General features: G+C 39.5%; 1 protein-coding gene across 18 annotated transcripts in view; it reads left to right on the top strand.

Annotated features, from left to right (window-relative positions):
* Positions 1-11,701, top strand: part of PPHLN1 (periphilin 1) — a 135,963-nt gene extending 124,262 nt beyond the window's left edge. For 7 of the 18 annotated variants that reach the window (XM_017530003.2, XM_017529965.2, XM_017530028.2 and 4 more), the window contains 3 exons: positions 4,589-4,703; positions 6,747-6,847; positions 9,701-11,701. In XM_017530003.2, the coding sequence (XP_017385492.1) occupies positions 4,589-4,703; positions 6,747-6,847; positions 9,701-10,381 (897 nt within the window). In that variant the 3' untranslated portion in view covers positions 10,382-11,701. The remainder of the gene's footprint in view (positions 1-4,588; positions 4,704-6,746; positions 6,848-9,700) is intronic. The other 11 variants (XM_037738960.1, XM_037738955.1, XM_037738952.1 and 8 more) reach the window with 5 other exon arrangements.
* Positions 11,702-12,372: the final 671 nt, after the last annotated feature.

Raw genomic sequence — 12,372 nt, 5'->3', positions numbered from 1 at the left:
TTTTTCATTTAATATTTTTGGAATGCAGTTTACAGCAGGTAACTGAAACCTCAGATAAAGTGGGGACTACTGTACTTGAAAAGCCTCTAATGTCACATTTATCGTCCTGGTTCTCAGTAGCAGGAACCCAACGCATCGATTAGTAATCATTTTTCTCTTCTTGATACATCCAGAGGATCCAATTTCTACTTGTAGTTCTTTCCCTCTTAATTTATTGGTTGATATCTCAGCTCCCTGAAAGAGCTCTTCATGATCTCCTTTCAGGGTGAACACTCTATACCCTAGCTGTGCTAAGCCAATAGCATTTCCCCCAAACACCATTTCCTTTTCCTTTTCTTTATTTTCCTAGAGAGAACTTCCTAGCTCTAACACCATTTTCTACGACTGCTTTCTATAGGCAAAGTCAGAAGAGTAGTTTCTCCTCTTACCATTATCATCACTATAGCGGACTTAGATTAAATGCATCCTATGTGGCAGGCACTATTCTGAGTGTTCCATATTATCTTACTTACTTCTTAAACAGCACAGTCAGATGTAGGTATTGAAACTGAGGCACAGAAGTTTTAAGAAATCCTTTTTCTTTTTTTCACTTTTATATGATTATTTTTGAAAAAAAAAATTTAATAGATTTTATTTTTTGGAGCTGTTTTAGAAAACCTACAAGAGCATTGAGAGTTCTTACATACACCTTCTCCCTACACAGTTTCCCCTATTATCAACATTTTATATTACAGTGGTATACTTATAATTGATGAACCAATATTGATATATTAATATTAACTAAAGTCCATAGTTTACATTAGGATTCACTCTTTGTCTCCTACAGTTCTGTGAATTTTGACAAACGCATAATGTATTATTCAGTATCATGCCATATAGTACCATACAGCGTAATTTCCTCTTTCTAAAAAATGTCCTGTGTTCCACCTGTTTGTGCCTTCCCCTTCCCCTGGCAACTGTTGATCTTTTTAGTGTCTACGTGTGTGTGTTTTTTTTAAAACAGAATGTCGTGTAGTTGGAATCATAGTGTATAAGCCATTTATTTTCAGACTGGCTTCTTTCACTTAGGATTCCTTCATGTTGTTTTGTGGCTTGATAGCTCATTTCTTTTTAAGAAAAATATTCCATTGTATGAGTATACTGCAGTTTGTCGATCTATTCAGTAAAGAACATCTTGGATGCTTCCAGTTTTGGGCAGTTATGAATAATTTTGATGTAAAGATTTGTATGCAGGTTTTTGTGTGGACATAAGTTTTCAACTTATTTGGCTAAATACCTAGCAGTGGGATTGCTGGATTGTATGGTAAGACTGTATTTTGCTTTGTAAGAAATTGCTGGACTGTCTACCAAAGTGGTTGTACCATTTTGCATTCCCACCAGCAACGAAGGAGAGTTGTTGGCTTTACGTTTTTGACAGAAATTGGTATTGTCAGTGTTTTGGATTTTAAGGGTTCTAATAGGTCTGTAGTGGTATCTCACTACTCATGATTGTTTTAATTTTTAGTTTCCTAATAATAAATGATGTTGAACATTTTTCCTATGTTCATTTGCCATCTGAATGTCTGCTTTGGTAAGGTGCTCATTCAGATTTTTTGCCTTTTTTATAATTGAGTTGTTTCTTAGTTTTGTGTTATAAGTTCTTTCTTATTTTGGATACCAGTTTTTTATCCCATATGTGTTTTACAAATATTTTCTCCTAGTCTGTAGCCTGTTTTTTCATGCCCTTAGCAGTGTCTTTTACAAAGCACAGATTTTTAAATTTTAATGAAATCCAATTTATTAGATTTTTTTTCTCGAATTGTTTTGATGTTATTGTTGTATTGGACCGAGCGTAGAAAGTTAGCACCAAGACAAAAGTATGCCAGATTGCAGGGTCATTTATTATGCCGGCGACCACAGAGGACTCACGTCTCTCCAACCTGTGGCCTCAAAAGGAGGGTGCCAAGACTTTTTATACCCGAAAAACCACCTTGGGAGTGGGGGTGAAGAGCGGGGATGGGGATGAAAAGGTTTCGGACATTCCAAGGGCTAGGGGATTCTGTGATTCACCTCCTGGGCAGAGACAAGGTCGGGGGTCTCCTGACATTCCAAGGTCTAGGGGACTTTTGTCATTCTGTTTGTTACTTCAGTGGTTTACAGAAGTCAAGATACACATTTGTTTACACATTGTCTGGGTGGTGATAGAAGTCACAGATTTTAGCAGTTACTGATAAGAAAAGGTAAGCAGCTTTACGTAGTTTTGCAGAACAAACTAGCAGTTCTATTTACAGAGGCCAAGAACAGTAGTTATTGTGAGGAGAATGGGGCAGCCATTGCAACTTATTTAAAAACAGTTTTGCATTTTATAAAAATAGCGTTGCTCAGGTTCTGGCTCCAGGCCAGCACAATATCACATTATATTTAAAAGTCATCACCAAACTCAAGATCATCTAGATTTTTCCTCTGCTATCTTCTATAAATATTATAGTTTGGCATTTATATTTAGGCCTAGGATCCATTTTGAGTTAACATCTTTTTGAAAGGTATAAGATCTGTGTCTAGATTATTTATTTTGCATATAGATATCCAGTTCAAGCACTGCTCAACTTGAAGTTCAGTGAAGTCTTGAACTTAACTGTCAAGTTGAAGACTGTCTTTTCTCCATTGAATTACTTCTGCTCTGTTTTTAAAGATCAGTGTACTATATTGGTATGGGTCTGTATCTGGACTGTCCTGTCCTTGATCTTCCTCTCTGTTCTTCTGCCAGTGGCATACAGTCTTGATTACTGTAGCTTTCCAGTAAGGCATTTTGCTTGTTTAGAGACAAAATCTCACTCTCACGCCCAGACTGGAGTGCAGTGGCATGATCTCGGCTCACTGCAGCCTCCGCCTCCCATGTTCAAGTGATTCTTCTGCTTCAGTCTCCTGAGTATCTGGGACTACAGGCATGAGCCACCATGCCTAGTCATTTTTGTATTTTCAGTAGAGACAGGGTTTTACTGTGTTGGCCAGGCTGGTTTCAAACTCCTGACCTCAGGTGATCTGCCTGCTCCAGTCTCCCAAGATGCTGGGATTACAGGCATGAACCACCTTTATAGTAAGTTTTTAAATTGGATTGTGTCAGTCTTTTGATTTTTTTCCGTTTTTTTCTTCCATATGATATTCAGTGTTACGCGTTTCCTGCCTTTCTATATGAACTTTAAAATCAGTTTGTCAGTATTCACAAAATTAATTACTGAGATTTTCACTGAGGCTATGTTGAAATTTTTATAGGTCAAGTTGGGAAGCACGTATATTTTAACAGTATTGACTCTTCCTGTCAATATGAAATACCTCTCTATTTAAATCTTATTTATATGTTACTTATATTGATTTATATTTATATATTTATGTAGTTTATATTTTATTTACATTCTATTTATTTATATTGTCTTTCATTGGTATTTTATAGTTTTCCTCATACAAATCTTATATATATTTTGTTAGATTTATACTTAAGGATTTTTTTTTTCAGTGCTAATATACATAGTGTTGTATTTTAATTTCAAATTCCATTTGTTCATTACTGGTACATAGGAATTAATTGACTTTTGTATATTAAAAAATCTTGTATCCTGCACCCTTGTATGCTACAACCTTGTTATAATCACTTATTTGTTCCAGTGGTTTTTATGTGTTATTTAGAAGTGTGTTGTTTAATCTCCACATATTCTGAGATTTTTCAGCTAGCTTTCTGTTGTTTATTTCTAATTTAATTCCATTGTGATCTGAAAACATACTTTATATGATATCTATTACTTCAAATTTAAGGTTTTATGGCCCAGAATGTGGTCTAACTTGGTTAATAAGCCATGAGAACCTTAGAATAACATAAAGAGTTGAAAACAGGATTTACTGGACCCAAATCCAAGGTGTCTATAGCACTGCATTTCCTCTGGAGGCTCTTGGGAGTATATGTTCCCTTGCCTCTCTGAGTTTCTAGAGGTCACCAACTTCCCCAGGAGCTGGATTTACAGATGTCTGCCACCACACCCAGCCAATTTTTTGTATTTTTAGCAGAGATGGGGTTTCACCATGTTGGCCAGGCTGGTCTTGAACTCCTGAACTCAGGTGATCCACCCACCTCCGCATCCCAAATTGCTGAGATTATAGGTGTTAACCACCGCACCTGGCCACTAAACAGAATTTATTATCTGATCATGATTCAAACAAACAAATCTAAAGTTTGGGGCTCAGAAACTGTTTTCTTCCGAATACATGAACAAAGTCATTGATATGCCTTGTTTAGCATTTGTTCTTATTCTCATCTCTAGTCTGATGTCCTTTGAGTAGACTGCCTTACACTGACAAATGCCATGCCAAACTTCTACATTCAGTAATGTGGTATGTTAATGTTTTCCTTCTTATTCAACTTTTCAGCAAATCTCAAAGATAAAGGTTTAAATGGCCTCTGGCAATAGCGACAATGCAAGGGCGAGAGAGGTTTGACTGTAATACTGTGTCTCTGTTTTAGATGTCATCATCATCATAATTCTGCCAACTCAGTCAGATAAGTATTTGGTTAATTATTTTCATTCTCAGCTAACCAGAATGCGCTTTACCTTTTTAGGTTTACCGACAAGACTGTGAAACTTTCGGGATGGTGGTGAAAATGCTGATCGAAAAAGATCCTTCATTAGAAAAGTCTATACAGTTTGCATTGAGGCAGAATTTACATGAAATAGGTGAGCGGTGTGTTGAAGAACTCAAGCATTTCATTGCAGAATATGATACTTCCACTCAAGATTTTGGAGAGCCTTTCTAGATTTTTTTTGCACAGGCAAAAAATAAAGGTCTCTAAAATTATTTTCTTCCTGGATTGTGTAAATCCTTAATACATGGATTTTTTGTGATGCAGAGAATTACATTATGATAGTTGACCACATTTTAATATTATGTAAAAATCTAAAATACTCTGCTTAAAATATTTAATTAGAATTTTTGTATTTTTTGTAGAGACAGGGTTTCACCGTGTTGGCCAGGCTGGTCTCTAATTCCTGGCCTCAAGTGATCCGCCTGCCTTGGCCTCCCAAAGTGTTGAGATTACAGGCATGAGCCACTGTGCCCTGCCAACACATGATACCACGTGAAAATATTAGAATTCTGAGTTGTGATTTTATTTACTTGCTTGCTTTTTCTTAGGCTTTGTAACTTGTCATATGTTAAAGTGTACTATCCTAATAAACAGAATACTTTGGTATCTTAGAGAATATTTGCTTTGAGAATAATTCTCATTCAATGATAAAACAGAGCACTTAATTCTCTGATAGACACCTCAGAAAAAATCCGTTTTTCCAAGTAATGAACTCAGTGTCTTTTATTACAATAATCCTGAAATTCCTGGTGTTTTCACTGATGTATATCTTAAATGATACCATATACAAGACTAATAAATAGAGGCAATTTGAGGTGGAAGATGAGGGATATTTTAAGTTTGGGACTTCTCAAAGAAAATTTGATCAAAAGAGGGAAATTTTGGAATATGCCTGGAATAGTGGAATTTTATTTATAAAAAAATTTTTTTTATTGGCTCATACTTTGCATTTCAGGAAACAAGGTGATTGTAACATGTCCATGATTAAACTATTAGCAGATTATTCCTGTGTTAATCTCTGTATTCTAATGAGTTCTTTGTTCTGTTCTGCTGCTTTTTAGAGGTTCTTGTTTTTTCAAAAGTGTTCTTGAAAGAAACAAAGTGAGTTGGCAGTTAGATAGCACAGCTACCGCTTACCAAGCAGTCTATGGAAACAACCCCTCATCCAAATCACGGGTTATTTAAGACTCTAACTGGGACAATTAGGATATTCCACTCATTTCCTGCTCACTTCAGCAGCCCAGTGACATTGAGCCAAAATATACAATTCTGTGTTATTAGTGAGGAAACTTTAAAAATCATGTTTGTTATTACTACCTAATTTCAATATCCTCCCATCCTCTTTCCATTTCTCTTCACTCTCACTTGAATTCTGGCATTATTTTTAGTGGCGTTGACTGATAAACCTACCCTAGAGCACATAAAATTTATATTAAAAGTAGAAGTAGCAGTATGCATAATTTTAACAAATCCTATAACAGGTGCCTCAAAATACGTATTGTGTCATTCCACAAATTTGAAAACTGAGGACAATAATTATTTTTTTAGTTTTCTAAATGAGACCACCTTGGATTTTTATTTTTGCCATTTAGATGTTATACTTATTTAACTTTTATAAAACGTAAGCCAAGCTAAATCCCACATAATAACTCTGGTATTCTTCCTTCATATGAGCAGTGATTTTGTTACCTGTAGGAGATTGGTCAGGGTGGTGGGAGAAATTGTAGGGAGAGAATGTAAATCTTCTTGAAAGATCTGAAGGTTTGCAAAAGCTTCAGGAGAGAATAAAAGCTGAAGGCAGCTAATTCTCTTACCCTGAGGCTAAGCGCAAGTGGTAGGCAACAAGGGAGTATAAAGGAATTAATCTAGATAAGTTTGTTTGCTTATGTCTCTGGAAACCAACCTTTGATCATCCACGTGCAAGACTGCTCCCTGGAATGAGGGGACAACAATGTTAATTACCCGCAAATTGTGTTGGCTCCAGGCCTTTGTCATTAAATCTATACTGAGTAAATACCAGCGGCTCTGGCTTATGGGACTGCTCTCTCTTTGGCGACACTAAGCTGACAGTCCCCTAGCGCTCTTTCACAGCCTGCCTGTGTCTGAGTATTTCTTTCATTCGTCGCTCGGCCAGAGTCTGCAGGACAGACTCAGCAGCTGGCGCCCCATGTGACGAACGCTGCAATGGATCATGACGGAACCCTCAAAAATGAAGGTGAAGAGACTACACAGTCAGTAAGTCATTGGTCCTGCTCGGGATTTCCAAGTTTGGGGGAGTTTTCAAGCTAGGGCTTATCATGAGTCAACAGTTATCCGCACAACAGAAACAGTATATAAAAGTATTAAAACAACTGCTTAAAGCTAGCGGAGCCTGTTTCACAGGCTCAATTAAGGGAGCAAATGCAAACTGTTGTTCCCTATAACCCATAGTTCCCAGAAGAAGGCATGCTGGACCTAGAGCTCTGGGAACAAGTGGGGAGAAACCTTAAATGATAACATGTACAAGGACAATGGGTCCCAGTAACAACTTCGATGTTATGGACCTTAGTTAGGACTACTTTGGCCCTGCTCTACACAGAAGAGCCTAAAAAGGGAAGGGAGGAGGAACCATCACCTACATTATGGCCTCCTCCTCCTCCCTGAGCCCCCTCCCTCAATAAATTGGGGAAAAGGCAAGGGTACACTACAGCTATGGGACCCTGTCTTAGGCAAGTGGCATTAGAAGGGGAACTCTTGGCCTGCCTGGTAATGCATGTTCAACAAGGCAATCAGGTATACAAACCCATTTCTTTCAACACTTAGAAAGAGATAAGGAAAAGTGTTAAAGAAAATGGAGCTGCTAGCCCATTTACGAGAGGATTAATTGAGGCCATAGCAAACAGTTTCCATATAACACCATAGGAATGGTCAGTGCTAGCTAAAACAACTTTAGAGGACAGTCAATACCTCCTCTGGAAGGCAGAATTTAATAAATTATGTGAACAGCAAAACCCTTTCTAATAATAGCCACTGTTACTATTCCTCCGCTACATGGCTCTCTCAAAATTCAGTTTAGGTAAAACAGCAGCCTTTAAAGGGAGAAAAATTACAACAAGACCATGAATTAGTTGACGAACAATTAAAAGCTGGCCATGTAGAACCATCAGACAGCCCTTGGAATTCTCCCATTTTCATCATTCCCAAAAGGTCTGGCAAATGGAGACTTTTGCATGACTTATGGGCTATCAGTGTTAATTTGCAACCTACGGGGCCCCTTCAACAGGGGCTCCCTTCCCCCACGGTGATTCCTTGAGATTTGCCTATAGTTGTTTTTTGACTTTGAAGAGTGCTTTTATATTATTCCCCTTGCAGAACAGGACAGAGAAGAATTTGTGTTTACGATACCAGCTATCAATAATGAAAGACCAGCTTGCCAATTTCATTGGATAGTACTTCCTCAAGGAATGCTAAACAGTCCTACCATGTGTCAGTATCATGTAAATCAGGCTTTGCTCCCCCAGAAGAAAAGAATTTCCTAATTGTAAGATTATTCATTTTACGAATGACATTTTACTAGCAGCCCCAACAGAGCCAGTACATTTTAGTTTATATGCCTGTCATAAAAAATACAGTTAAGAGGTTTAATCATAGCACCTGAAAAAATACAGATGTCTTCCCCTTGGAAATATTTTGGCTACATACTAACATCCCAGTCAGTAAGACCGCAAAAGGTTACATTAAATACTAGCAACTTACACACCTTAATGATTATCAAAAATTACTGGGCAATATTAATTGGCTTTGCCCACCTTGGTCCTAACTACTGACAAATTACAGAACCTGTTTTCTGTCCTAAAGGGCAGTACAGTTCTGGACTCTCCTAGGTATTTAACCCCCACAGCAAAGAGGGAAATTGAGGAAATAGAGTAAGCTATTTCTCAGAGGCAACTAGAATATATAGACCCACAATATTAAACATTCCCCAACAGGGTTAATAGGACAGATGGCCCCAGGGCTGCGCTTCCTAGAATTGGTTTTTTGCTCACATACCAGGACTAAAACACTATCTCCCTATATCTAGCTAGTGAGTAAAGTCATCTGTATGGGCTGCAGACAATGCAGTTAGTTGCTAGGTAATGACCCTGATGTCATAAGAATTCTTCTGAGTGAAAAACAATTTGAAGCAGTACTGTCCTTATCTCTAGGCCTTCAGATAGCACCTCTGACTGTGCAGGCCATATAGGACATGCCCTTCCTGCTGACATACTACTCTAGTTCTTATCTTGTACTCCTTTAGTTGTGCCTACAAAGGTAGCTCACTCACCCATACCTAATACTATAACACTTTTTACTGATGGCTCTGGTAAAAATGGAAAGGGCTATTTGGTGGGAACCACATTATTCTCTCACTCATTCTGGATTTGCTGGCACTCAGAGAGCTGAGGTTAGAGCCCTTATATTGGCCCTGGAAACCTTTTCAGCTCAGCCCATCAATATTGTTAGTTACTCTGCTTACTCTTTTGTTTATTGCAGAACCTTAAAAGAGCCCTCATTAAGTCCACTGTTGAGCTCACCCTGTGTGCACTTTTTCTTCAACTCCAGCAATTTTTGGATCAACGTACACGTCCATTTTTATCATACATATTTGAGCCCACAGCTCACTGCCTGGCCCACTGGCTTATAGCAATAATCAAGCAAACCTGCAAATTTTGACATCCTTGCTTAACCAAACCACCCAGTCACATCAATTTTTCCACCAAAATTGGAGAAACTGAACAATTTCAGCTTACCCAGAGACTAGCTAAACAAATTATCCTGCAGTGCCCAGATTGCCAGCTCACAGGCATGTCCCTCCCTCTGCAGGTGTTAACCCTAGAGGACTAGAACCTAATCAGTTATGGCAAACTGATGTTACGCATGTCTCTGAATTTGGAAAACTAAAATATGTACATGTATGCGTTTCTATTACCTATAGAAAAGCACTTTGCTAAAACCTCTCAATACATAAAACCCGCAGTTTTATGGAAAGATGTAAATAGTAATGTATGGTATGGTCCAAATGATTTGCTAACATGCGGAAGAGGATATGCTGTGTTCACACCCCCTCAGGCCCTCTTTGGATTCCAGCACGATGCATCAAACATTACCATGGTGCAGCCAGAACCCAACCCAGTGCCAGAAGTGAAGGAAGTGACCCCAAAGAACCTACGGTCCCAGAGGTTGCGGCTTCGCCGAACAGCACAAGCCCCAACTATCACCTGGGGGGTGCTGAAGAAGACAACTCAGGAGGCTGAACAAATCCTGCTCCGGACACAGACACCATGCACTCCAGATAATTTATTCCTTGCTATGCTTTCTGTTATACATTGCAACTCTTGTAAGGTATTAACCTTTCTTATTCTCTCACTTTGCCTTCAACGCGTACCTGCTACACTCTATTGGGCTCATCTCCTAGATCCACCTTTCTTCCACTCTGTTACCTGGGCAGACACTCCCTTCCCAGCCTCTAGTAATGTAACTGCTTGGCTAGGAGGGATTGACTTACCCCTGGTAGGGCCCCTTATTAATGACACACATTGGACTAAGGTGCCAGGTAACACTATATATCACTCCACTATCCTTCCATTGTGTGTAAGTTATAAAAGTTCTAATCCTGACTGCATACCTGCCCAGACAGAATTATTGCTACATCATGGCAAAGGAAATGCCTTAACGTTCTTGGTTGTAGGTAGCCTCAAACTGGGCAACGCAACTAATGCCACCTTCCCCAACATTCCTCCCTATCCCTAAAGAACAAACCCAGGAAAGTAATGGATTCCACTTTGGCTGAGGGGTCTGTCATGGGGGACGAGCCTGTAGCCTCCAGTTAGGCAATTATGACATCATATACTGGAGCCCTCATGGCTATTTGCGGGGCGACCATACTGATGTTCGCATCCATTGTGGCATCAGTCGCAGTTTCATAGCCATGTCCTGCTCCACTATGATTTGCGTGGATGAGGGGATGGGATATCCCAGACCCCAAGTAGAATCCATGCTACCCCAAGACACTGCATGGCACCTGGGACATCTTATCACCACCCTTATCACCTGGCATGGGATATATCATAATTCCAGTAACAATTATACTATGCCTTTTATTCATAATCGCACAGATCAGTGCCTGATTTGCACTGCCCATCCATGTGTTTTCCTTATGGGAACCAATATTTCCATTACACCTCAAAACTCCATGTTTGTGACCTGAGTGCAGGGACAAGGCAACCTGGTTCGCCTCATGTATCACTAATTACCGTATATCTAGTTTAAGTATTACTAGTGTCATGGTATTATGGAGACAATCTGAGACATTCCTACCAGTCAGTTTGAGGTGAGATTGGCAAGGTTTCTCTGCTCTTGCCTCCCTGGAACATACTCTGTCCCAGGTCAGACACAAAAGATTCATAAGTACGCTAGCCTTCATAGGCTCAGCCATAGTCATCGTAGCCACTACTAGTGTCACTGTTGGATCTATTACTGAATCAGTACAAACAGCTACTGTTGTAGATAACGTGGCCAGAAACATGTCTAATGAACTTCTCTTACAGCAGGGTGTAGATCAAAAAATTACTGCACATCCGCAAGCCCTTGATGGTGCCTTGGAATATGTAGGGGAATGACATGATGCACTGGCACTCCGACAGCAATTAAACTGTGACTGGGAGCATAAGTATATCTGTGTCAGCTTTCTACCCTGGAATCAATCAATCCATAGTTAGGATGAGATGAAACACCACCTCTGGGGAATCTTATATGATAATGTAACCACAGATGTAAAGCAACTTACAACTAAAATTCTAGAATCCCTAAATGCCGTAAATCTACACGCTCAACATACAGCCATATAGAAGGATGTAGAAGAACATCTCTCCTGGATAGACCCCCCCCACTCCTGGGGGGGGGGTCGCTCCTTAATTAGAAAAATATATTACTGATTATACTCATGTTTGTCTCATGTTATTTGCCAATTCTAGGATGCAAAGCCGAAAAATGAGCAATGACCACTACGCCTGACAAACCTGTTGCTGCACACATCTGTACTCTCCAAGCAACAAAGCCTAATGAAAAAAATAAAAAAAGCAGATAAGGGGGAGATGTAGGAGATGGGTCACGGTGGTGGGAGAAATTACAGGGAGAGAACGCAAACCCTGAAAGGTCTCAAGGTTTTGCAAAAGCTTCAGGAGAGAATAAAAGCTGAAGGCCGCCAATTCTCTTATCCTGAGGCTAAGGGCAAGGGGTAGGTAACAAGGGAGTGTACAGGAATTTATGTAGGTAAGTTTGTTTGCTTATGTCTCCAGAAACCAACCTTTGATAATCTGTGCCTGTGCAAGACTGCTCCCTGGAAGGTGGGGAACAACAATGTTAATTACCCACAAATTGTGTTTGCTCCAGGCCCTCGTCATTAAATCTGTACTGAATAAATACAAGCCGCTCTGGCTTACCAGGACTGTCTCTCTTTGGCAACACAAAGCTGGCAGTCCCTTAGCTCTCTTTCACAGTCTGCCTGTGTCTGAGTATTTCTTTCATTCCTCACTTGGCCAGAGTCTGCAGGGCAGACTCAGCAGTTAACCACCTTAGCTAGACTAAGAAAGTTCTAGTCTTGTTTTTCCTTCTCCCCTCTTCCCTGGGATTTTTTCCTTAAGTATTCTAGTCCTAGGGTTCAGATCCTTTGATGTCACAAGTTTAAAAACAAAACTTGAGGAACTACCAAAGGTATAGGAGTTGTTCACTTTGTTGAAATT

The sequence above is a fragment of the Cebus imitator genome, unplaced genomic scaffold, assembly GCF_001604975.1.
Source record: "Cebus imitator isolate Cc_AM_T3 unplaced genomic scaffold, Cebus_imitator-1.0 Scaffold2, whole genome shotgun sequence".
Lineage (NCBI taxonomy): Eukaryota > Metazoa > Chordata > Mammalia > Primates > Cebidae > Cebus > Cebus imitator.
The sequence above is the reverse complement of the archived record's forward strand: the minus strand, read 5'-3'. Positions and strand labels throughout refer to the sequence as shown.